Below are 25,376 nucleotides of genomic sequence, written 5' to 3'. Positions count from 1 at the left end.
TATCAAATCCATTTTCCTAGATGTCTGATAATAGATCCCATGTTACAGAGGCTGGCATTGCCTATATATATATATATGTGTATGTGTGTGTGTGTGTGTGTATTTTAAAATGCTTTAGTATATTAAATTATTTGCTTTTATTATATAATTAACATGCTCAGTTGCAAAAAATTCCAATGGTAAAGAAAGATGAAGTGTGTGTGTGTGTGTGTATGTGTGGAATGTATTGAGTAAGAAGTAGTAGCCCTTAATCTCATCTCCCAGAGATAATAACTCTTCTGATCTCATTTGCCTTATCTGTAAAACAGGCATGAAAATACGAAAAGAAAAGGTACTTCAGAGAGCTATTATGATGATTCAGTGCAGTAACATAGATAAAACAGTGTCCTGTGGTGTCCTGTATGTAATACATGCTAATCAAATGTTAATTTAAGTCCGGTCTTTCTAATTTTTAAAAAAGATTTTATTTATTTGTTTGACACAGAGAGAGAGAGAGAGAACAAGTAGGCAGAGAGGTAGGCAGAGAGAGAGAGGGAAGCAGGCTCCCTACTGAGCAGAGAGCCTGATGTGGGGCTCGATCCCAGGACCCTGGGATCAATCTCAGGATCCTGGGATCATGACCTGAGCCAAAGGCAGAGGCTTTAACTCACTGAGCCACCCAGGCACCCCAGGTCTTTCTAATTTTAATGCTCTATTTTATCTCTTTGAATCCTGATGCCTTGGTTTAAACTAATAAGGGTGTAGTTTCCTAGTTAGTTTTATGGTACCTACAAAGAGAAATGTAATTTAATGTTTTTCTTCCTGCATACTGTCAAATATACCTTGAATTCCTAGTAGTACTCATCATTGCTCTGTGTAGGTCCGCGCAACATAAAGAACAAGAGTTTTAGGTGGATTACCTCCTCTTCCTTTGGGGTGGAGAGCCCATGAGACAGATTACCTCATTGGTTGCCAACAAGAAAATCCAGATTGATGGGGGTAAAATTTCATTCCTGGAGAGGTTGAAACTGTAGTTAAGTCAATTTGCTGTCCTGGGGGGCAAGTGACTCCAGCTTGGCCTTTAGTTTTCTTTTGAAACATTTTAAATAGTTGTAGAGAATAATTTTTATTGTGTTGTAAATATTAATATAAAAAATACATATTTTCACCCAGTAGGATCTGAATACCCACCATTATACATTTAAAAATTCTTGAACAAGCTCTTCATTAATAGTTGGAAATTTAACATTGTATCTTTTCCCATTGAACTCTTATGTCCATCTTGAGTTGCAAAAGTTTATCTTAATTTATATATTTTATGCTTAAGTCTTTTATTGATCATGCTGTGATTTCTCTACAATAAAAATGTAGCTAGGTATACCTGGGTGGCTCAGTGGGTTGAGCCTCTGCTTTCAGCTCAGGTCACAGTCCCAGGGTCCTGGGATCGAGCCCCACCTCGGGCTCTCTGCTCCGCGGGGAGCCTGCTTCCTCCCCTCTCTCTCTATGCCTGCCTCTCTGCCTACTTGTGATTTTTCCTCTCTCTGTCAAATAAATAAAATCTTTTAAAAAAAGTAAATTGAAATTGATCATATTTAAAAATTTACTATTACTGTCCAGCTTTCTTTTGCATTAAATATTTTTTTCTAATTTATTTTAAAATTTAATTCCTGTTTTAATTGCTTTAATGATTTCCTCACTTGATGTTTTTTGAGTTTTTTTAGTGGTTTCCTTTGTTCCTCTAAGGGCTTCCCGTATTGATCTTAACAGTATTTCCTTCAGGTAATCATTAGGCTTTTTAAGTATTAACATTTTTCCCTCTGGAACTGATTATTATAAGTACAGATTATAAGTACAGTTGATCAAAACAATAATAACTAAATGTTATAACTAATAACTAAATATGAAAAGTTCTATTGGAAATACTTTTTATCTTTAGATTTTATTCTGTTAAAGCACAAGCAGGGGTTGGGAGTAAGGGGCAGAGGGAGAAGGAGAAGCAGTCTCCCTGCTGAGCAGGGAACCCACTGCGGGGTTCAATCCCAGGACCCCAGGATCATGATGTGAGCCAAAGGGAGGTACTTAACCGAATGAGCCACCCAGGTGCTCTGGGAATACATTTCTTAGTGATGTGGGTGGGTGGCTTTCCCCATTTTCCCTGATTAGTTCATGTGCCCATAAATGAATATACTTACAACTAGAATTTGATAGAGCTCATCATAAATTTCATTTTAAGTTTTTAAAATAGTTACAGCCCTGAGTCATCAATAAGTAGATGAGAATTGAAGGGATTTTGTAATAGCAACATCACTTAGTTCTTTGACTTTGAGTGTCATGCCAAAGATATGTATAAGATAGGGAAAGACTGGCAAACTTACTGTTGGTGCTTCCTGGAGATTTTTATACCCTGGGCAGTGCACAAAGGATTTGGGAAGGGAAAAGATAAGCCTTTTTGGCGAAGTGGAAAAAGGGAGATTGTACAAGGGAATATGGGAGAGGAGATGCAACATGGTGCCATGGTTAAGTACTCTTCTCAGGAAGGTCAGATTTAGAACAGAGTGTATTTGTGGAATTGAGGATATGAATGTGTTTACCTTAAAACCACCCATGCCCATGTACTCTTCAGAAAGTCTGTAGGGTTACACAAACATCAGCGTGAAGAAAGCCTTCTAAAGTAGTGACATACAATGATAAAATGTGAGCCAGTCTAAATCTCAACATTCAGCATTAGGTAGACAAAGAATTATGACACTGCTATTCACCATAACGTGCAGAAAGAAGTACCTTACATATACACTGGCATTTATTTATTTGACAGACAGAGATCACAAGTAGGCAGAGAGACAGGCAGCGAGAGAAGGAAGCAGGCTCCCTGCTGAGCAGAGAGCCCTATGCGGGGCTCAATCCCAGGACCCTGGGATCATGACCTGAGTTGAAGGCAGAGGCTTTAACCCACTGAGCCACCCAGGTGCTCTGTTATTTTAATTTATAAAGTACATTGTCAAGAAATACACTTAATTATTTTATTAAGTATATTTATATCCATTTTGTCTTCTGTTGTAGTCTGGTTTTCCCTACCACATCATTAGTACCCTAAATATTAAGAAAATCCAGTGGACACTCAAAAATCTTTGACCTCTTTTTGCCTTTTGTTGCACTGCTCCACTTTTTATACTTGTCTTTCCACGATTTTGGGGGATGTAAGGCTTTCTTGATTTTCCTTCTACCTCTCTGCTCTTTTTCTAATTTACTTTGCAGGTTCCTCAGGTGGGCTCCATGCCCAGCGTGGAGCCTGATGTAAGGCTGGATCTCACAACCCTGAGGTCATGCATGAGCTGAGTTGAAATCAAGTCTGACACCCAACTGACTGAGCATTAAGGCACCCCAGATTCTTAATTCTTAAATGTTGGTGTTTATTTGGACTTAGTCCTAGGCCTCTTGTCATTTAACCCTATACAAGTTCCCAAAGGCTGTCTCTCCTCACCCTAGGGCTTCATTGGCCCTCAGGATTCATAATACGCTTCTGTATCTTCAGCCCAGATGGCTATCCAGACATCTAGACCAGGATATCCAACTGCCTCCTGGATATCGCTGCCTAGATGTCTGCTCACATGTACTCTTTGGAACTCTGCTACCGAGCTTCCCCTAACCTGCTCCAGGTTTTTTCTCAGTAAATGGCACCGCTAGCTGCCCAGCTGCCCAGCTCCCCAACCTGGAAGTCATTCTTCATTCTTTCTTTTCATTATTTCTCATTATGCCAGTTAATTCTACTTCCTAATATTGTACAAAAAATCTGTCCACTTCATACTATCCTCAGTGTCATTGTCCTCACCAAACCAATTTCCCTAGCTTTTCTTACTCAGAACGGCCTTTCTGCCTAAGTTTTGCTTTCTTCCAATACGTGCTTGTCTTGGTAGCAGAACTGAACAGAGTTCTAATCTCATCATGGTTTCCTGCTTAAAACCTTTCAGTGGCTTCACTTTGCTGTTAGATAAATGTTAGAGTCTTTAACATGAATTACAAGGCTGTTTGGATTTCACTCTCCCTTATCTGTGTAGTTTTATCTCTGGCTCTTTACCCTAGTACACTACACTAGAGCCTAAAGTAGCCTTTCCTTCTCAAAAACTTTTATGTCTCAGGTCCGTGGGCTTGTGCTCTCTGACCTCTGCTTTCTTTGATTATTTCACACACTGCTGTTTCTGTCCGGACCACTTAGTTTGGTTAACTCCTCAGCCTTCTCTGGTCTCACTTTTATTTTATTTTTATTTTTATTTTTTTTTAAGATTTTATTTATTCATTTGACAGAGAGAGATCACAAGCAGGCAGAGAGGCAGGCAGAGAGAAAGGAAGGGAAGCAGGCCCCCTGCTGAGCAGAGAGCCCGATGCGGGACTCGATCCCAGGACCCCGAGATCATGACCTGAGCCGAAGGCAGTGGCTTAACCCACTGAGCCACCCAGGCGCCCCTGGTCTCACTTTTAAATGGCATTTTCTTAGGTGGCCTGCCTTGGGTCTCCGGGTTAGGTTCTGTTACATTCTCCAAAAGAGTACAGTGCATTTCCTCTTTCATGTAGCTCATAACACCTTATTTATGTATGTCTTACATAGTAAGCTATCTTGTAAACTTCTGAGGATGGAGAATCTTTATCTTGGATTCTGGTTTCCGTATCCGGAGTGTCTGACACACATACATGCGTATACTCAATGTCTTTGAATAAGTTAACAATTTTGAGTTCTCACTCCTGTGATTTCAAAACGCTTTTGGTTTTTCTCTTTAGTGTCTCAATGAGATCCTGGAGTCAGCAGATGCGCCTTTAGAAGTCACTGAAGGATTCATACAGTCAATCTGTCTATCAGTTCCGTGGGGCTCCTTGCTGCAGGAGAATTGTGCACTGGAAGTGAAAGGGCTAGAAATGGTCTTCCGGCCTAGACCCCGCCTAGGTAGGTGTGTTATGTGTTTCTGTTTTGTTTGTTTTTATTGTGTTCTTCGCCGATTGGGGAAGTAGCCTCACTGTATTAATTTCAGTATTTATTACTTAGCATTTATTTGTGAGATTATCAGTAGATAGAATATTAGGACTTGGGGGTGTGTGATTTTACCTTCAGTGTTACTTCTTGCCCTGTTTACCCACAGGAACTTTAGTATGCTGATGATTTGGTTAATTATTTGTTACCACTTATATAAAATGACATGTGTTTTAAAGTTTCAAAGTATTGTTCCAGAAACCAAGGAAGTGCTCAAAGATTGATGGAGAAATGTTAAAAGGACAGAGGACTGGACTTGTGGGTGCTCTCTTTGGCCAAATCTGGGACTAATGACAATAAATGGATTATAACATGTGGAATTAAAAAAAAAAAGTTCTATATCCATACTGTTACAAATACTGTTACGTCCATATATACAAATCTGTATGTAAGGGAGGCAGGAAGAAGGGAAAGCTCTTTGTTGCAGTAGAATGTCAACTTACTAGAGTAGAAAAAAATGATAGACCATCACCATGGTTTTGACAACCATGGTAAAAACTGATGGAGGTGGTAATAATCAGTGATTCCTAACCCTGCCTGGTGACAGGTCATTGAGGAGCTTGATTTGTAATGTACCAACATACTTCCCCTTGATGACACACTGTTTACAGAGAGAAAAATATTTCTTTACCCAGTGGAGGAAATTGATAGTTGCCACAGCAACCTTAATGGTCAGTCTTAGTCCCATCAGTAGTGGGTCAGAGGGCCATGATGTGGGTCCTGATGTGACGGCTGACAAAGACATGTCATGTATATACTGTTCCTGTTACAAGTGCATAGTCTGAATCGCATCGTAAGGAAGAAGGATTTGACAAATCTAAAATAAGGGACATTCTGGTACTCTTTTGATGTATCAGTATCAAGAAAGACAAGAAAGGTAGAGGAATTGTTCCAGATTAAAGAAGATAAGTCAGGAATAACTGCAGTAGATAATCCTGTGTTTTTGTTTGTCTTTGTTATGAAGGATATTACTGGGACAGCTGGGAAATTTGGGTGTAGAATGTATAGAAGATAGTATTTTGTCAGTGTTGTGTTTCTTGGGCGTGTTCATGTCACTGAGCTTTCGCATGGGAATATTTGTATTCTTAGGAGTTATCTTTGGGAGTGTTAGGGTGCCTGCAGTTTACCTTCAGATAGGTCAGCAAAAGGATGAGAGAGAGAGGGAGAGAGAGAGAGTGTGTGTGTGTGTGTGTAGCTGTGATGAGTCTAAATGAAGGCTGTGCAGGTGTTCATTGCACCATATTGTCGCCTCTTCCTTAGGATTGAAATTTTTCAAAGAAAAATTTGGGAGGGAAAAGCTTTAAAGTAGTAAGTTATATAAGTACATCTGGGTGGTAGCTTTAGTTATATATATGCCATTTTCTGACTTATTAAACATGTCTATAGTGCTTCTTGCATGCCAGATGCTGTTGTGAGTGCTTTACCAATATTATTTTATCATGGCTGTTTGAAATAGAGTTTGTTATCTCCATTTTTATGGAGCAGGACATCGAAGCGCAGGTGAATTCAGTAACTTGTCCAAGGTCATAGCTAGTTCAGTGGAAATTTGGGATCTTAACCCAGGCAATCTAGTTCTGGAGTCCGTATTCTTAACCACTGTGCTCTGTTAAATAGCTCAGATTTTCTGCTTTGGAGTGTGTGTGTGTATGTGTATGTATTTTTTAAGCCAGTAGAGTCACCATTTAAATCATCTTAAATTCTGAATTTAAATTCTTTGAGTGGCAAGTGATGTTGGTCAAGAAATACTTGAAGAATTATAATCTTAAATACTTTCTGGAACACCAGAGTTTAAATTATGCTTATTAGAATTAGTAGCACCTTTACTTTGAAAATGGTAGTCTGTGCATGGAAATCCTCCTTGATAATGGCATTTAATTAACAAGAATATTTTATTTTTTTTAACCATGATGAGTAGATAGAATAATATTTTCCTATGGAAAGTCAAATATTCTGCCTTTAAAAATATTCCACGAGAAGGATTTTTAAATTCCATTTTGGGAATCAGTAATTGTAGTAATCTGTCAGTTTGTTTTGAATAATGTAAGGAAGTGTAGTGCCATTCTTTGAGGGATGATCTGGGAAGGATTTTTCCCAGTTCATGGATTCTTCAAGAATGTTCTTCTATTTTACCTACATTTATACTGACCTTCTAGAGCCTAGGTCAGATGCCACCTCTACCAGGTTTCCTATTAAATTCTGTCCATGGGAACAGTCATCCTCTTGGTTTAGCCATCCATGTTTTCTGTTGACATGGCATAGTTGCTTACTAATTCTTCTTAACCATATCTCATTTCTTCCACTATATTGTAGGCTCTCTGTGGGGAGAATTAATCATTATTTTTCTGTCCCCTACAGCAGGGTCATCTAACTATTGCCTGTAGGCCAAATTTGAGCTGTTATATTTTTGTAAATAAATTTGTATTGGAACACTACCATACTCATTCATTTCCTTATTCTCTCAGCCTGCTTTTGCAGTAGAGTGAGAGTGTTGAGTAGTCAGGGTAGAGGCCCTGTAGGGCCTACAAGGCCTAAATTATTTACCATCTGACCCTTGCCAAAAGAAATTTGTTGACCCCTGTTCTACAGTATTTTGAACCGTACCATGCATGCATTAAATACTCGTTGAATGAATTAATAAGTTAACATTTGACAGATACGTATCATTTAATGAGAACACGTATCTCTGGACTTCTTTCTGTGATTTTTTTTTTTCTCTTAGTTGTTATAAGGTGATGCTTAAATCTCATAGAATATCATATGCCTAGGTAATACCATGATGTTAAATACCATGTTAAATATGTTAAATAAAGATTAAGAATTTATTTCAAATGTGACATTTTAAGAAATGGCTTTGTTGTAACTATGAGAAGTTATTTAGGACTAATCTGTATTTTCTGCAGCAACTGGTTCTGAGCCTATGTATTGGTCAAGTTTCATGACCAGCAGTATGCAATTGGCAAAAGAATGTCTTAGCCAGAAATTAACAGATGAACAAGGAGAAGCATCGCAGCCTTTTGAAGGACTTGAAAAGTTTGCTGAAACCATTGAAACAGGTTTGGCTTCGAGCATTTTCTTTTCTTTCTTTCTTCCCCCCCCCCCCCCAGTAATTTAGTACCTTTCTTTTTAGTAAGCCTTATATAAGGAAAATCCATTGGAGTGATTTTTTTTTTTTTTTTTAAGGAGTTTCTCTTCTCACTTCAGAACTTTAGAATTGAGGTTATTTTAAAGATTTTATTTATTTATTTGACAGACAGAGATTACAAGTAGGCAGAGAGGCAGGCAGAAAGAGAGGAGGAAGCAGGCTCCCCACTGTGCAGAGAGCCCAATGCGGGGCTTGATTCCAGGACCCTGAGACCATGACTTGAGCCGAAGGCAGAGGCTTAACCCACTGAGCCACCCAGGTGCCCCCTCCCCCCTTTTTAAAAAGATTTTATTTATTTATTTGACAGACAGAGATCACAAGTAGGTAGAGAGGCAGGCAGAGAGAGAGAGGAAGGGAAGCTGGCTCCCTGCTGAGCAGAGAGCCTGAGAGGTTATTTTAAATATTCAATTTAATTGAGGTTATTTTAAATATTCAATTTAACTTTAGAATTGAATATTTTAAATATTCAATTTAACTTTAGAATTGAGGTTATTTTAAATATTCAATTTAATTTCATGTCCTTTTGTATCCTAGTTTCTCCTCTGTGTCTTTTATTATGCTTGTATGATGAAGGGTTTAGAGTTTAGAGAGTGTTAGGCGTTGCACATGTATCTGTTGGGATGTGTTGGGGTAGGTGCTCAGTAGGGCACAATGTCTATTTCCAAACTCAAGATTTGGGGATTTTACTTTATTTTATAAGTTCTTATTAAACTGGTAATTATTCTTTTTATTAGAAATTTTTATTTCGTATACATGTGGTCTCATGTTGACAGTTACCTGTTTGCTCTAGTACTAAGAAGAGTGAAAGTCACCTTTATAGACACTGTCTTGAGAATTGAACATGTGCCAGAAAATTCCAAAACTGGAACTGCACTTGAAATTCGAATAGAAAGGTAAGACTTCTTATATCTGAGGATAAACAACCTTATTCTTTTCTTGTATAAATAGTAAGAGCTGACTTTTATTAAATTTCATGATGCTTTTAGAGATTAGAAGTGATGCTGTAGAGTTACTACTACATCATATTGTTTCCAGGTAAAGCGCTGCTCTTCAAGATCGTTCTAATCCCATTACTTGACAGCTAAAAGTACTAGTTGAGGTATAGTTGTATATAGTACTGTGTAGGATTCAGAGTGAATGATTCTCTTTAGTTAATGTCAAATGAAAATTGTGAGTGTGTGAGCGCTGCTAAGTTGAAGGCACTCCTGAGATTTTTCTTACTAGTGATACCCTGTTTTGGCGCGTCTCCTTAATACGAAGGTCTTCTTTGCTTTCCTGTGCTTGATGTAAGTGTTGCTTTCATGAGAAAGGCTACGCCTATGGTTTTCTTTGAGAGGATTCTGTGAGAGTATCTGTGCTATAGTGATTTACTAAAAAGATGGAAACCAGGACTCCGTTTTCCGTGCCCACTTGGAGCCTTATAAATAGCTGAGTGTTGATTTGAGGTCGTCATTGTTTGTGTTTTGTTTTGTTTGGTGGGGAGCAAAGCCAAGTTTTTTGAGAGTACAATAACATACAGACCATACAAAGTGCCCAAAGAAGGAGGAGACCGAGAGGGTTGCCCTTGAGGTAGTCACTGTTCACCTGTGTCTTAATGTGACTGAAGTGTGCGGAAGGAAGTGTGTGCACTGAGCACCAAAGACACTTTGTACAGGGATCTGTTGGGAGCTTTTACCAAATTTTAAGCAGATATGTTATGGTTTCTATCTTTCTATCATCATTAAATTACCTGTTAGTCAAATAGTTATTGTTAACAGATTTTTGAAATTAGGTTGGATTACCTGAAATGGTATATTAAAAAATATCTAAAATCTCATGGATGTAGAAGTACCTTCTGTATTTTGTTGAAAATGAAATGGTGAGTCCTAAGAACTTGTATAATAGTCATAAGATTTCAAGAAATGTCGTTCATTTTGGGCTTGTGACTTGGAGCCAAATGCTGTCTGTTACCAAGAGATGTTTGTGAGGGAGCACAGGAATTGTTTTCCTTGAGGCGAACTTTAGGAAGCTATGAAGCTCTCCCCCCAGTTTAGGAACCCCATAAAATTATCCTTCTTGAGGTTGAGGTCTCTTGGTGAAAACCTTTCCTGTAGTGAAGCTCTGATGCTGACCACATGAGGCAATTTCTGAGGAGTGGTGACACTAGAAAACCCTTCACCTTAAAAAGCTATGTGTGTTTCTTAGACTTGCAAGTAGGTTTTCTTACACCAACGTTTTCTGTTTTGAACATGGAGAACTGTCTACTGTGATGAAGCTGCTGATGAGGCCTCAGGAATTAATGTGCATCAGCCCACAGCCTTTGCTCACAAGTTACTCCAGCTCTCCGGAGTGTCTCTCTTCTGGGAGGAGTTTTCTGCGTCAGCAAAATCTTCCCCAGTGTGTTCAACTGCACCAGCGGTAAGAAAAACAAACCAAGAAAACAAACACTAAATCAAAGATTTTTTAAAAGTTTAAATTAGGGGCACCTGGGTAGCTCAGTCAGTTGAGCGTCTGCCTCTTGATTTCGGCTCAGGTCATGATCTCAGGGTCGTGAGATCCAGCCCCGCATCGGGCTCTGCACTGGGCATGAAGCCTGCTTAAAAGTTGCTCTCTCCCTCTCCAAAAATAAATTTATAAATAAATAAATAGTTTAAAGGAGGGCTATTAAGTTGTGTTAGGATATAGAATATGTGTTAGTGAGTTTCCATCTGATCTGGAAGTTAACCCACATACTCAGTAATGGAGACCTGCTTTTTAAAGTTTTAAAAATGCTCCTATTTATGATTGATGCCTTTCCTGCCAGTGCTGGATATAACACTGGATACTGTACCACGTGGGGAAAATGGCATGTTAACAGCTAATACACTTTTATAGTAAAAACAAAAGCACATTTGTTCACATTTACCTTACATAATGAATGTATGGCTGAAAACTTACAAATCATACTTTAAAAAAAAACCTTAAAAAAGTTTTATAATTAAGGAACTTTGTATTAATCCTTTGTAAGAGTAGTGAGTCCTTTTATAAATCAGTCTTTCCATAATTTATCTTTTACATTATTCAAAATTTTATGATTATAGAATGTTTATTAAGTTTTCTTATTGCTGTAATTTGAATAGATATGCTTTTTTCCATAAAGTCCTTTTCCATGATTTGCTTTTATTACTTAGCTATAAGTCACTGGTTTATTCATTGTCACATAATACAGTTTTTCATGTCAAATACTTTACTCTAAGTTGACATTTGTATTTTGCATTTCGGGTTATTTACACTAAAGTGTTTTAAAGAATTACTTTATTCTTATTGCCTCATTGTAGGAAACTGAGCCAAAGCTGTCACCTAGCTGGAATCCCAAAATTGTATATGAGCCGCACCCACAATTAACTAGAAGTTTACCAGAGGTAGCGCCCTCTGACCCAGTGCAGATTGGAGGGCTCATTGGTAGACTGGAGTTGAGTCTCACGCTGAAACAGAATGAAGTGCTTCCTGGAGCTAAGGTCAGTGTTTGTTTCATTTTCTATAGTTAAAACAGAAGTACAGGTATTCTTTAATGTGATTAAATGTGTCTTAGCTATAAGACACTGGTTTAGCTACTGATTAGCTACTCTGGGTGGTTCTATGTGTAGGCTGCCCTCTGTCCTGGAGGCTGGTGCCTCTGTCCTGAGGTCTCAGGGCCTCACGTGAGCACTGTCTTTAGCCCCTGCTCATGCTCAGGTGTTAGCATTGTCTCCTGCACTCACTTTCCCCCATTCTAGTAGTTCAGAAACATTGATGAGTTAATAAATTAGGAATTTGTTAAAGACTTTTATCATACCATTCAGTTTAAAGGAGAAGAGATTTGGAAGTAAGAAATTGACTGTAGAAGATGTTTAATTTTATGCATGTAAAAATGCCGACCTAGGCGTGTTCTGAACAGAATGACCATTTTTATAGTTGTTATTTATGAAAAGAGATTTTTTTTTTTCATGGTGTCTTATGTATTTTTGAAGACCCTGTAAAGACAACTGCACTTGTTTCTTAGGGAACAGTGTTGGACAGTCTGCTGGAGAATCAGGAAGCCCTATATTTAGTCTGTTGAAAATGTATTTGTGAAGTGTTATTTTCAAACTTTGAAAACAATTTTCCATATAATCTCTGTGAAATGTAGTTTAAGAAAGTATCAGGATTTGTTCATTTGTTTACTCACTGGCCTAACTAGCTAGATGTTTGAGTGACTACTAGATGCCAGGCCCTGTGCAGTTTCTTGGGGGAGATGCAGAGAAGAGGGAAATACTGTCTTTGCTTTAATACAACATGTGATAAAGGGTATAGACATGGCTGTGGGGACAGTGAAGAAGAGGGAGCAATGAGGACTCGTGCATCCACAGGAGATTTTCAGAGGATGGAGGATCTCTGGCAGTCCATCCTTGGGTCGGCCCGCGTCTCTACAGTTAGAGGCAGAGGAAGGGGATGATCAGAATGCCCGCCTTCCTGTTGCTGATTACTTCCTCTCCTTTGCTTACTGCTCTGTCCTACCTCAGGTGGTGTGAGGTCTTAAGCCTGTTCATAAAATAACCTGAAAGCTGTAGGTATGTTTTAACACTACAGGGAATCCCGAGGTGCTAATATCCTTAGGAAATGAACACATCCATGCCTCCCAGGAACGCATTAGCTATTTCTCCGTGAAGGAAGAACCATGGCAGTCACTTCTCTAGTTCTTTTTTGATTAAATTAGATAGTCCTCAACATTTGTACATTGAACTTTGTGCAAACTGAAACTTGCACATTATGTGTTAATTTGTATAAGTGCCTTTTGGTGTTACTTTTGGACATCTGTGTACTAGGTGATAAATGAACATCTGGAATTAGAGCATGATGGCATTATTTGCCAGCCAGTGTTTGATATTTGGAGATACTACTGTCCTTGCCTACATGGCAATTTTTGTGTAACTTGAGTTTGAGTACCTTTTGTTCTTACTTAATGCAGATGAAGGCTAAATGGAAAAATACAAGATACTATATTTGATACAAGATACTAGCTTTGAGAAACATAAATCCCAGACACTTAATGCTGTATAGACAAAGATGGCATTGGTTGGGGGTACTCAGGAGTCAGATCTTTAGTCTTTCTGATGTTCATTAGATCCACAAGTTTTTCAACTGTGGGATCAAAATGTTATGAAAGATTTTCTTGGGGGGGTGCCTCTCAGTGGCTCAGTCAGTTAAGTGTCCGACTCTTGATTTTGGCTTAGGTCATGATCTCAGGGTTGAAGATTGAACCCTGGGTTGGGCTCCACACTCATACAGAGTCTATTTGAGATCTCTCTCCCTCTTCCTTTGCCTCTGCCTCCTTGTATATGCATCTGTGCTCCTCCTCTCTCTCTAAAATAAGTAAATCTTAAAAAATAATTTTTTTAAAGTTTTTTTTAGTTCTCTGAGACGGTACCCACCCCAAATTGTGTGTCAGCCGGATTGTTCACATGTTCAATTTTAACATATACTTTCAGGATTCCAACATGTAAAAAAATAGAGGAGCTGTATATATTGAATTTATAGACCTTTTGTTTAGTTACTATGTCATATTGAGTCTGAAATTACGTTCTGTCTTTTCTATTTCCAGAGGAAAGTAAGAGGTGCTTTGTTCTTTGTATGCCAAATTTAGAATGTACAAATAATATTTCTATGAACATTAGAAGTGAAACTCTTGATCACCCATCCTAATAAAGGTCGGAGATTATGTTTTCAATACTAAGAAATTTAAAAACCAGTTTTTAAGTCAGAGATTCTCCCACTGTCCCCAGCCTAAACTCCTTGCTGATTCATCGTCTGGGATGACAGCTGTCAGCAAGGAGCCCCATTAAAACAAATCCACGGAGAGCTGTACCATGGGAGGAGTTAGGGCTTCCCATCTAGGTCAGCCTAGGTTAAAATCCTGGCTCTGGGTCTGTAGATGGCCTTGTGCAAATCTTTATGATCCTGTGTCCTTGTCTGTAAAACAGGAGACTTACTAGAATGAGTGGAAATGTAATGAAAGCATAGTTCCCCAATATTCAGAAAAAAGGTGATATGATGATTGTCATTCATGGAGAATATATTATATTCTCAGATCATGGAAGCTTCTCAGCATTACTATGCAATGTTTTTTGTTTTTAGAATTAGAGGAAATCCCCTGCCCTGGGGAGGATACCATTTTCCCCAAATATAAATGTTATTAATTGAATTCTTTTAAAATTGCAAAACCGCGTAAAGATAATAGGAGTCTTAGCATTACCCCAAGAGGAGGTGAATGAAAAGTAAGGCAGGCATACTCAACTTGTTAGAGTGTGGTGTAGAAAATAGAGTAATTGTTTTGTTAGAATATACTCCACAGGGGCACCTGGGTGGCTCAGTGGGTTAAGCCTCTGCCTTTGGCTCAGGTCGTGATCCCAGAGTCCGGGGATCGAGCCCCACCTCGGGCTCTCCGCTCCACAGGGAGCCTGCTTCCTCCTCTCTCTCTGCCTGCCTCTGCCTACTTGTGATCTCTATCAAATAAATAAAATCTTAAAAAAAAAAAAATATATATATATATATATATTCCACAGGAATCAGGATGAGATTGGCTGGGGCTTTTCTTTCCAGGAGGAAAAATGGACAGAGACTTGAAAAAGAGGGAGGCAGTCCACGTGAGCACCCACTGTGTGAGCATCTCTGCTGTGGTTTGCACTCTCCTGCCCGGCAGAGTGGGCTTTGTGGAACGCTGCCTGGGCGTGTGGAGAGGCACACTGTTGGTAGGGAAGGGCCTCACGTGCTGTGCTAGGAGCGTTATCCATGGGCAAACTTGGGAAAGCCAGCTTTATTTGCTCTTGGTTTGAATCCCGCTTTGAGGATTATGATTTGAGTCTGAAATCCTGTTGGGAATGAATTCTGTGCTGTTGCTGTCTTCATATCCTTCCTAGTGACTGGCTTGAAGCCTCCTCAAATACCTGAAATACTCAGAAGACTCAGAGATGAAAATAGGACATTGGACTTGCCAACATGGAATTTTGCAAGACGCTTTTCCCCCTGAGAACAACAGTTTGGTGGCCTTTAAGTCTTTTCATTTAGATTGTGTAAATGAGTGGAGGGAATCTTAGGTGGCAGAAATCTAAGACTGAGGAATGAGTGTTCTTCTCAGTGCGTGAAAGTATATGGGATTTGTGCTGATGAGGTTTTAAAGAGTGTTTATCCTGAATGGACTTTTTTTTTTTTTTTTTTTGAAGTTGGATATTGATGGACAGATAGAGTCTATTCATCTCTTCCTGTCACCAAGGCAGGTGCACTTGCTCTTGGATATGTTAGCAGCTATTGCTGGACCAGGCAAGTATGACAATAGGCAACTCTGTTGTTATTTTTATTTAAAACTTTTCAGATTCTGTGATTCCTAGCTAGTCGCTTAAAGCTACTACAGAGCTCTGATTAATATTAAATAGTGGTAGTTCTGCTTGACTGGGACATGAAGTTGCTGTTGGTATTGGACAAGTGGTTTTGGGAGAGAGATGATTGATTACTTCCAAATTTAATTACTGTTTTCCTTTCCTTTCTATACTTGTAGAAAATTCTAGCAAAATAGGGTTAGCTAATAAAGATAGAAAAAACCGACCCATGCAGCAAGAAGAAGAATATCGAATTCAGATGGAATTAAACCGGTATTATTTGAGAAAAGATTCCCTCTCAGCAGGTGTATCTTCAGAGCAAAGCTTTTATGAGACAGAATCTGCTCGTACACCTTCTAGCCGTGGTAAGCAACTGAAGCATTGACACGAGATTCCTATGTTGTCAACATAGAGCAAAGTAAGCCTAATTTGGCTGTGGTGAAATGGAGTTTAGTAATGAAAGAACAAAAGATCGGAGCTCTAAGAAGGTTTAAATTTGTAAGTTGATCTAACCATAGCGTTACAGTGATGCACTGGCTCACGTATCCTTTTTTGATTGTGTAATCTCATTTTGTAAATTGTGACTTTTTTTCTTTTTTTTAATTCTAAGGACAGTTTACAAAAATGTAGACTTACACAAAAGATAAATTGTGGGTAATTACTCATTTTGTCAAATTCTTACATACCTGTATAATGATTGACAGGTGCTCTTAAATGGAACCCTTTTTTTCCTACTCTTCCATCAATTACATGTAAATAGGGTCTTTATCAAATTTACTTTGCATTTTTACAGGTGTTTTGGAATGTTTAGCATGATACCTTAGTAAGAATCCACTTAAGTACAGAATTAAATTGAACTAAATAAGTTAAAAACTAAAAAATTAAAGTCTACTCAAGAAATTTTGGTCATAACAAACTTCATTTGCATGAGGGTAAAACAACTTCCAGAAAGAGTGAAATGTAAACAGAATTCTAAACTAATACATTCAGGTGTTTCTTTTTTTTTTTAATTTAAAAATGCTGTATTTATATGAAACCAGAGATTGCGAGATGTTTGTACTATTTTAAAGTTGGATTTTAACTTCTAAATTGTCACATGACTCTTAAAAATACACTATGTAGTTCTGCGAATCTTATGTTAAACAAACAAAAAACAGGTTCACTGATAGGAGAACATAAACTTTGTTAACTTGTATTTGGTTGAGCATTTTTACTATGCCATTTATGTCTTGGATCCTCACAAATTACCCCATCAGAAGTAATGTCAATTGTAGGGCATCAGTGTACTTCAGAGAATCTGAAGAATACTCTATTAATGTATGTTAACTTACTTTAAAGACCTGAATTATACAACTGACAAGGTTTAATTCTGTCTAGAAGAAGAAGTTTTCTTCTCCATGGCCGATATGGACATGTCCCATAGTCTCTCTTCTCTTCCACCACTGGGAGACCCTCCAAATATGGACCTTGAGTTATCATTAACTAGTACATACACAAATACTCCAGCAGGATCTCCATTAAGTGCTACTGTGGTAAAGTATTTCAATTTTGTTCTATTCTTGAAAAGTGGCTTCTGAAATTCTATACTTCATAATCATGTGATTTAAAAAAAATTGTTTTACAGCTTCAGCCAACATGGGGAGATTTCCTTGAACCTCATAAAGAACAGCCAGTGAGAGGGTCCGCATTGCCGTCTGACCGAGTTCACCCGCCAAGTTTACAGAAGACTTGTAAGTAGTGTAAGACCCTTATGGGGTCTTACCCATAATTTCCCATAATTTACCCCATAATTACCCCATAATTTCTTACCCCATAATTTCCACTGGAATTTTAAAAAAATGAAAAATCAAAACAAATTGCTTGTTTCTAGAAAATGCCTTTCTATTGCTGCTTTTCTTTCCCTTCATGTATTTTTTTTTTTTTTTTTTTTTTTTGATCTAGACCATTTAATAGAAAGAAAATGTGAAGCATAGTTGAACAACTCACCATGAAGTATCAAAATAGTTGCCCATTCACGGTAGTCTTTGTGTAGTTAAATATCTTTAGTAAAAAGTGCACTGCAAGTTTCATGTTATTACTGCAGTTCAGGAGTCTAAATCAACCATCAGTACTTGTTCCATTGTTTACATTTTCCTTGAAAGAGAACCTCAGGCCTCTTCTTCGCAAAAAGTTTTTAAAATTATATTTTATTTTAATCTATTATGTATTATTTGTGTCAGGGGTATAGGTTTGTGTATCATCAGCCCTACACAAGTCACAGAGCTCACCATGGCACATACCCTCCCCAGTGTCCATCACCCAGCCTCTTTATCCCTCTCACGGCCCTCCCTTCCAGCAACCGTCAGTTTGTTTCCTGAGATTAAGAGTCTCTTAATGGTTTGTCTCCATCCCTGGTCCCATCTTGTTTCATTTTCCCCCTCCCTTCACCTACGATCTTCTGTCTTGTTTTCTCAGATTTCTCTTATCAGGGAGATCATATGATAATCGTCTTTCTCTGATTGACTTATTTCACTCAGCATAATACCCTCTAGTTCCATCCACGTCATTGCAAATGGCAAGATTTCATTTCTTTTTAAGGAGTGCATAATATTCCATTGTAGATATACACCACATCTTCTTTATCCATTCATCTGTTGATGGACATCAGGTTCTTTCCATAGTTTGGCTATTGTGGACATTGCTGCTAGAAACATTTGGGTGCACATGCCCCTTCGGATCTCTGCATTTGTATCTTTAGGGTAAATACCTAGTAGTGTAATTGCTGGGTCATAGGGTAGCTCTGTTTGCAACGTTTTGAGGAACCTCTGTACTGTTTGCCAGAGTGGCTGCACCAGCTTGCTTTCCCACTAACAGTGTAGGAGGGTTCCCCTTTCTTTGCATCCTTGCCAACACCTGTCGTTTCCTGACTGGCTAATTTCAGCCGTTTTGACTGGTGTGAGATGGTATCTCACTGTGATTTTGATTGTATTTCCCTGCTTCTTCTCTGCAAAATTTAATTGAACAGACACAAAGGCTTAAAGGAAAATTTGGTGAGCAGCTTTTGGGTTAATCTCTGACTTTTCCAATCAGTTTTATTAATGCAAAAACTTTTGTTCATATGTTTCTTTTTGACACTTCAGGTATCAAGAACCCTGGATATCAAATGTAGAAAGATAACAGTTTATCTTACTTGTTTAATATCAAATATCATTCAGACTGTTCTGTGGTCACCTGCTTTTTAAAACTAACACTTGAGTAATTTCTTTATAATTTTGATGTAATGGATAGTTTTTAAGTATTAAATGTTATGTCTATAATTTTAACCTATGTGTTTCAGCTCTTCCATCTAGATCTGTTTCAGTGGATGAATCCAGGCCTGAACTTATTTTCAGACTAGCTGTGGGAACATTTTCCATTTCCGTGCTTCACATTGATCCTTTATCACCACCTGAAACGTCATTGAACCTTAATCCACTGACACCTTTGGCAATAGCTTTCTTTACCTGTATAGAAAAGATTGACCCAGCAAGATTTTCAACAGATGATTTTAAGTCTTTTCGAACAGTATTTGCAGAAGCTTGCAAACACGATCACCTTAGGTAAATTCTCTCATGTTTATTAATGATGCTTGAAAAAGAACCGTATGGGTGCTTTTTTATCTGCCTATTTCTTTTTTTGATTCACATTTTATTTGTAAATGAGGGAATAAGTGAGGTTTTCTTGCAGTGCTACAAAAATGTTTACCATAGAATCTCTTACTCAGGTTGCTTGGCATGTAAAACTATTTGCATATAAGATGAGATAATCTGGAGTTTTCTCTGCTCTTGACAATTTTTAAGATTTTTTTTTTTTAATTCATTGGTTGGAGAGCACACACATGAGAAATGAGCAGGAAGTGGAGGCAGAGGGAGAAGCAGACTCCATGCTGAGCTGGGAGCCCAAAGTTGGGACGCGATCTTACGACCCTAGGTTCATGACCTGAGCTAAAGTCAGACGCTTAACCTACAGAGCCAACCAGGCACCCTTGACAAGTTTTTTGGCTATATTTTGCCAGTTAAAATATTGGCACCATTATAATAAAAAAATAGTTCTTTTTGTCACTGGCTCAGCAGAGATGGCAATGGTGCTGAGAGTGGAGTGGGCTCATGAGAAGGGACATGGACACAACATGACTCCCATGCCATTGTCTGGGGGTGGGAGAGGGTACCAAGGCTGATCCTGAGCCTGGAGGCTGTATTTTCAGTTTCTGCTTTAAGAAGTTAAAGCCATCTGGGGGGACCTGGGTGGCTAAGTGGGTTATGTCCAGCTCTTGATCTCAGCTGAGGTCTTGATCTCAGGGTTGTGAGTTCAAGTCCCAAATTGGGCTCCATGCTGGGTATGGAGCCTATTTAAAAACAACAACAACAAAATTTTATTTAAAAAAAAAGAAAGCTGGGGTGCCTGGGTGGCTCAGCGGGTTGGAGCCTCTGCCTTTGGCTCGGGTCATGATCCCAGGGTCTTGGGATCGAGCCCCACGTCGGGCTCTCTTCTCCGCAGGGAGCCTGCTTCCTCCTCTCTGCCTGCCTCTCTGCCTACTTGTGATCTCTGTCAAATGAATAAATCTTTAAAAAAAAAAAAAAAAAAAAAGAAAGCTGCCCACATAGCCAGTGATTCTTTCATGGTTTGAGTCCTAATAGATGAAGAGATAATTAAATTTGTAAGTATAATATTATTAATATTATTAATATGTATAATATTAATATGCTCATGTTAATATGAAAGTTTCTTTTGATTATATTTTATGTTAATGGTTTAGGCACATATATTAGTATTTTAAGAAAAGTTTGACCTTTTGGGGCGCCTGGGTGGCTCAGTGGGTTAAGCCGCTGCCTTCGGCTTGGGTCATGATCTCAGGGTCCTGGAATCGAGCCTCGCATCGGGCTCTCTGCTCAGCAGGGAGCCTGCTTCCTCCTCTCTCTCTCTGCCTGCCTCTATGCCTACTTGTGATCTCTCTCTGTCAAATAAATAAATAAAATCTTAAAAAAAAAAAAAAGAAAAGAAAAGTTTGACCTTTTGATTTTGTTTTGTTTTCTTTTTTTTTGAAGTGTTAAAATTAATCCACAGAGTAGTTTTTATATCTAGCTGAAGAAACTCTGCAAGCTAGGACCATAGTATTTATAATTAAACTGTAAAATCATTTGACAAGGTTTCAAATGTCTGCCAGTAGGAAATACAACAAAAGCAACAAAAACAGGAAGATGACTTTCACTTGAGGTCCACTGACTGAAGGTTTTGAAATATTGCATGAAGCTTTTATTAAAGATTTTATTTATTTATTCGACAGAGAGAGAGATCACAAGTAGGCAGAGAGGCAGGCAGAGAGAGAAGAGGAAGCAGGCTCCCTACTGAGCAGAGAGCCCGATGTGGGGGCATACATATATTTTACAGATTTGAAAGTTTTTTTTTTTTTTCCTTCACTGCAGTGTAAACTTAAAGTGTCAAAGAAGGGAAGGCATTGTTGGGAAATAAATACATTCTGGATAATTTCCTATCAGACACTGCTTTCTTAATGTCAGGGAATGGGCAGTTTGAAGCACTCTTTCTGGTTAATACACTTAGGTATGTTAGTTATTGCTAACAACTTGAACTTGTGTTAATAAAGCACGATTATCCACCTATTGTGACGTGTACTATTCTTTGACACATTGGTTAACCTAGAGGTATACTCTTAAATGCTTCATTTTCTGTAATAGATTTATAGGAACTGGCATGAAAGTGTCCTATGAACAAAGACAGAGACCAACTTCCCGATATTTTAGTACTGATATGTCCCTTGGGCAAATGGAACTCTTGGAGTGCCTGTTTCCAACTGATTCTCATTCTGTTCCTCCTCACTACACAGAGGTAAATGCTAGATACTTTGTCTTTAGGATTATTCTTTAAATCTGCCTTGCTTTTATAGGGTTGTATTTACAGTATTGATTTTATTTAAAAAAAAAAAAGTATAGGAAGTCACAGAGGAAGGAAGTGTGCGTGTGTGCGTGTGCACGCATGTGTGTTTTGTTGAAACATTTTAAAGTATGGCATTCAAGGTCATTGTAAGAGTCTTAGAATTTTTAGAGTTGACTTGTTTCAGAGAAGCAGACAGGTAATGGGACAGTTGACTTTATTTCACTAACTTTCTAGGCACTATTAACTTCAGAAGAAGTCTGTTAAGTACTGAATGCCCATAGTGTGTTAATAAGCACTGTTCAAGGACAAGCAAAATGTGTTTTGTTCATTTATTATTAGTCTGATTTTTTCCAATTTTAGAAGTGTGTACTAGAGAAACTTTCCAAAGCTATCAAGATAACATTTATTGCTGTTACTTTGCCCTTGTACATTATTTTATTTTCAGATTACTTTCTTAGGCATTAATTCACTTGAATTCTCAGTAAGTTCTGCAGATGAGATACTAAGTATCACAGAAATTAACTTGTCTAAGATTTACATTGCTTGTGAATGACCAAAATGAAATGTAAAATCAGCTTTCCTGATTTCAAAAAAGTCTTTATACCATTAGCATCTCTGTTAATTCGTGGGATGAATTATAGTTTAAGATCTTACAATTAACTTATTTCTGTCCTTGTTTGTAAGCTTTTAATGTTCCATTCCAAAGAACGAGCGGATTCCCATCCCCCTGTGTGCCTTCAGCTTCATTATAAGCATTCTGAGAATAAAGGACCCCAGGTAAGAAGCCTCATTGTGTGCTGCCACCTGTAAATTTTCATTTGATACATATTCTGTGACAGTCATACTGTTGCCACTTAATCTTGTAGTAGTGATCATGTTAATGTTTTCCTTTTTCTTTTTTTAAAGGGTAATCAAGCAAGACTAAGTTCTGTACCTCAGAAGGCAGAATTACAGATTAAGTTAAATCCTGTGTTTTGTGAGCTGGATATCAGTATTGTGGACAGGTTAAATTCCTTGCTCCAACCACAGAAGCTTACCACAGTAGAGATGATGGCTTCACACATGTATACTTCATACAATAAACATATTAGTCTCGTAAGTATTCAGAACATTACAAATACTAATTCCAAGTATAGCTTGCTAATGGGCTTAGTAGGATCATTTCTGAATTTAAGTATTCTCAATAGATTAAATAGCATATAGTATTAAAACAGCATTGTTCATAATGAAAAGATGGAGACTTTTATGTCTGGATGGCAGACTAGCTGAGTAAGTTTTGTAGTAATATTGAATGAAGTTTTATGTGGCCATTTTGAATGAGGGTTATAAAGATGGTGTAGCAACATGAAGAAAGCTTATGAAGAAGTATTAAGAGAAAAAGTGAAACCTATTTTTCCACATAAACTTTTGTCACAACTGTGTAAATAGAACTGAGGTAGAGTGAAAGAATGGATAGAAATATACCAGTTGGTAGCATTGATTATGTTAGAGTGTAGAATTAGATTTCCTTTCCCTCTCTCTGTATATCTGAATTTTATAAATTACAATTACATTATCTGCACAAAATTTATTCAGACATTCAGTCAACTACCTGGTCTACCTATAAAATGTAGCCCCTATATTGTAAGGTACACTTTTGAAAGTGGGAACATAATGTATGCCGTTGTGTTATCGAGCATCACATTTAGATCTGTCTACTGCATGGTGTCTCTGTCTCTTGTCAGATTTGCAAGAGATGTGTTAGGAATTTTGGGCTGGAATTGGGCAGGGGGAGGGGGGGGTTCTTAGACCAGGAACAGACAGAACTTTGGTTAAAAGAAAATGGAAGAGCTATTTTTCTACTTACTTGTTTCCCCCTTAATTAGTGGTAGGTCTTCACATTAAGTCACATTCTTTATTTTTTGTTGTCATCAGTTACTTATATTTCAAGTTCTGTGGGGCTAGCATGCATACATGCTGTTAGCCATAGATGTACTGGGATGATGGTTAGTCTCTTGGGTTATTTTTGCTGAAGAGTGGGGGATGGTATTACGGAGTCCAAGAGGGGAGAGAAAGAACAGGTGTGCTGAAACTCCCAGTCCAGGATAAGAAAGGAATTCCCTAATCCAGGAGGTTAGACACTGATTCATGAAAGAGTGTTACCACCTGTAGTGTACTCTGGGCTAAAGCTTTATAAGCTTCAGTACATTTTAGAAAAACAAACTCCCCCCAAACAGAAATAGACTTATATTTGAAGGGCATGTTCTTTGACCCTTTTGTTGCAACATGGCTTTGAGTAGAGGGTGCATATGTGTCTTGGTTTCTAAGGGTCGTTTGATGGGCTCATACCCTTGGGTTGGATGGGAGCAGAGTGAGTCACTTGGTGAATATTTAGAACTTAGGCTGTGCCAGGCTCTAGGCTTAGTCCTGGAAATCTAAAGTTAAGTTGGGGATGGGCCCTGGCATTTGGCATAATCTATCTTATTTCCCATCAAGTCTTTAGAATAGCATGTTGGTAGATAAAGCCTTCAGATTGAAAGTTGAATTGATTTTGAACTGTATTGGATTTATTGTAACCTAATTTACATGCTGTTGTTTTTTTAGTCTATAGTAAAATGTGCATATCTATGGTGCCTGTGTCTTTGTTTCAGTTTTTATTTTGATTGATTGACTTTCACTTACTTGGTTTAACTTTTGCCAGTTATTTGAAGTTTTATCAATAACTATTGCGTTATAAAATTTCATTACACTAAATTAATATGGTAGTAGTTAATTTGAGTTATATTTTAATGCATTATACTGAATGAAGAGTAGATATGATTATGTATATTGTAATGTTGAATATCCGTGTCATTTATGTTCATCTAACTTGATGTTTTGGCATATTTTTGATATTTTGTGTTTTAGCACAAGGCTTTTACTGAAGTATTTCTGGATGATTCACATAATCCTGCAAATTGTCGGATATCAGTACAAGTTGCCACACCAGCGTTCAACCTTTCTGTTCGCTTCCCAATACCTGATCTTCGGTCAGATCAAGAAAGAGGACCGTGGTTTAAGAAGTCACTTCAGAAGGAGATCCTTCATTTAGCATTCACAGATCTAGAATTTAAGACTGAATTTATAGGAGGATCAACCCCGGAACAAATTAAATTGGAACTTACCTTTAGAGAACTAGTGGGTAAGATGGACTATGCAGAGCCAGAGCAGAAACAAGCAACTGCTGCTCAAGGAAACATGAAAAATTCTATGGCAGCCCCCAATATAGACACTGTTAGAAAGCAAGAGAAATGACTTTTTTCCAGTATTGTATACCAATATGTGATAGAATTAATTTTTTAAAAAGTTGCTAAGCATGATTATTTACTCTATTAAAATACTTACTTTCAGAAATTACGTGGCAGGGGAGATACCATGATCACAAAGGTGGTTTTCCCACGGTGAGGCTTGTCCATTGCACTCCGGATGTGCTGACCCCTGCAATTTTCCCAAATGTGGGAAACTTGACTACATGATTTGTGGTAGTGGGGGATTGCGTTCGTGCTTTTCCCTTAAAAAAAAAAAAAAAAAAAAAAAAATTTCTACAGGGGAGTAGAGTGCTTTAGCTTACCTTTTTTTTTTTTTTTTTAAACATTTTATTTGGGGTGGGGGGAGCATGAACAGGGGCAGAGGCTAGAGGGAGAGGGAGAAGTAGGCTTTCTGCTGAGCAGGGACCCTGACACAGGGCTCCATCCCAGGACCCTGAGATCACGACCCAAGCCAAAAGCAGACACTTCACTGACTGAGCCACCCAGGTGCCCCTTTAGCTTACATTTTTATTGCCACCTGACTCCTTACTTGTTGTAGGGCTGAAAGTAACCAGAATTTCTTGAGTTCCACTCTGTGTTAGGTACTGTACCAAGCATTTCACATGTGTTACTGGTTTTCTTTCCTCATCATGGTTATGTTAGACTTATTATTTCCAGTTATTTTTATCCTTTATAAGTGAGGAATCCAT

The 25,376-nt window shown here is 38.1% G+C and overlaps 1 protein-coding gene and 1 non-coding gene across 3 annotated transcripts in view; both read left to right on the top strand.

Moving 5' to 3' along the window:
• ATG2B (autophagy related 2B) overlaps positions 1 to 25,376 on the top strand; it is a 74,954-nt gene that overhangs the window by 8,262 nt on the left and 41,316 nt on the right. The window contains exons 2-15 of one of the 2 annotated variants that reach the window (XM_059373920.1): positions 4,753 to 4,915; positions 7,900 to 8,052; positions 8,932 to 9,034; positions 10,376 to 10,538; positions 11,438 to 11,617; positions 15,338 to 15,434; positions 15,670 to 15,855; positions 16,871 to 17,022; positions 17,115 to 17,220; positions 18,807 to 19,068; positions 21,202 to 21,352; positions 22,085 to 22,177; positions 22,307 to 22,495; positions 24,287 to 24,560. In XM_059373920.1, coding sequence (XP_059229903.1) covers positions 4,753 to 4,915; positions 7,900 to 8,052; positions 8,932 to 9,034; positions 10,376 to 10,538; positions 11,438 to 11,617; positions 15,338 to 15,434; positions 15,670 to 15,855; positions 16,871 to 17,022; positions 17,115 to 17,220; positions 18,807 to 19,068; positions 21,202 to 21,352; positions 22,085 to 22,177; positions 22,307 to 22,495; positions 24,287 to 24,560 — 2,272 coding nt within the window. Of the gene's footprint in view, positions 1 to 4,752; positions 4,916 to 7,899; positions 8,053 to 8,931; positions 9,035 to 10,375; positions 10,539 to 11,437; positions 11,618 to 15,337; positions 15,435 to 15,669; positions 15,856 to 16,867; positions 17,023 to 17,114; positions 17,221 to 18,806; positions 19,069 to 21,201; positions 21,353 to 22,084; positions 22,178 to 22,306; positions 22,496 to 24,286; positions 24,561 to 25,376 lie in introns of both variants that reach the window. The other variant, XM_059373919.1, reaches the window with a different exon arrangement.
• On the top strand, positions 24,769 to 24,932 carry LOC132000563 (U1 spliceosomal RNA). Its single transcript, XR_009399412.1, has one exon. It is a non-coding gene; the product is annotated as a U1 spliceosomal RNA (small nuclear RNA).

The sequence above is a fragment of the Mustela nigripes genome, chromosome 13, assembly GCF_022355385.1.
Source record: "Mustela nigripes isolate SB6536 chromosome 13, MUSNIG.SB6536, whole genome shotgun sequence".
Taxonomy (NCBI): domain Eukaryota; kingdom Metazoa; phylum Chordata; class Mammalia; order Carnivora; family Mustelidae; genus Mustela; species Mustela nigripes.
This window is presented reverse-complemented; position numbering and strand designations above follow the sequence as displayed.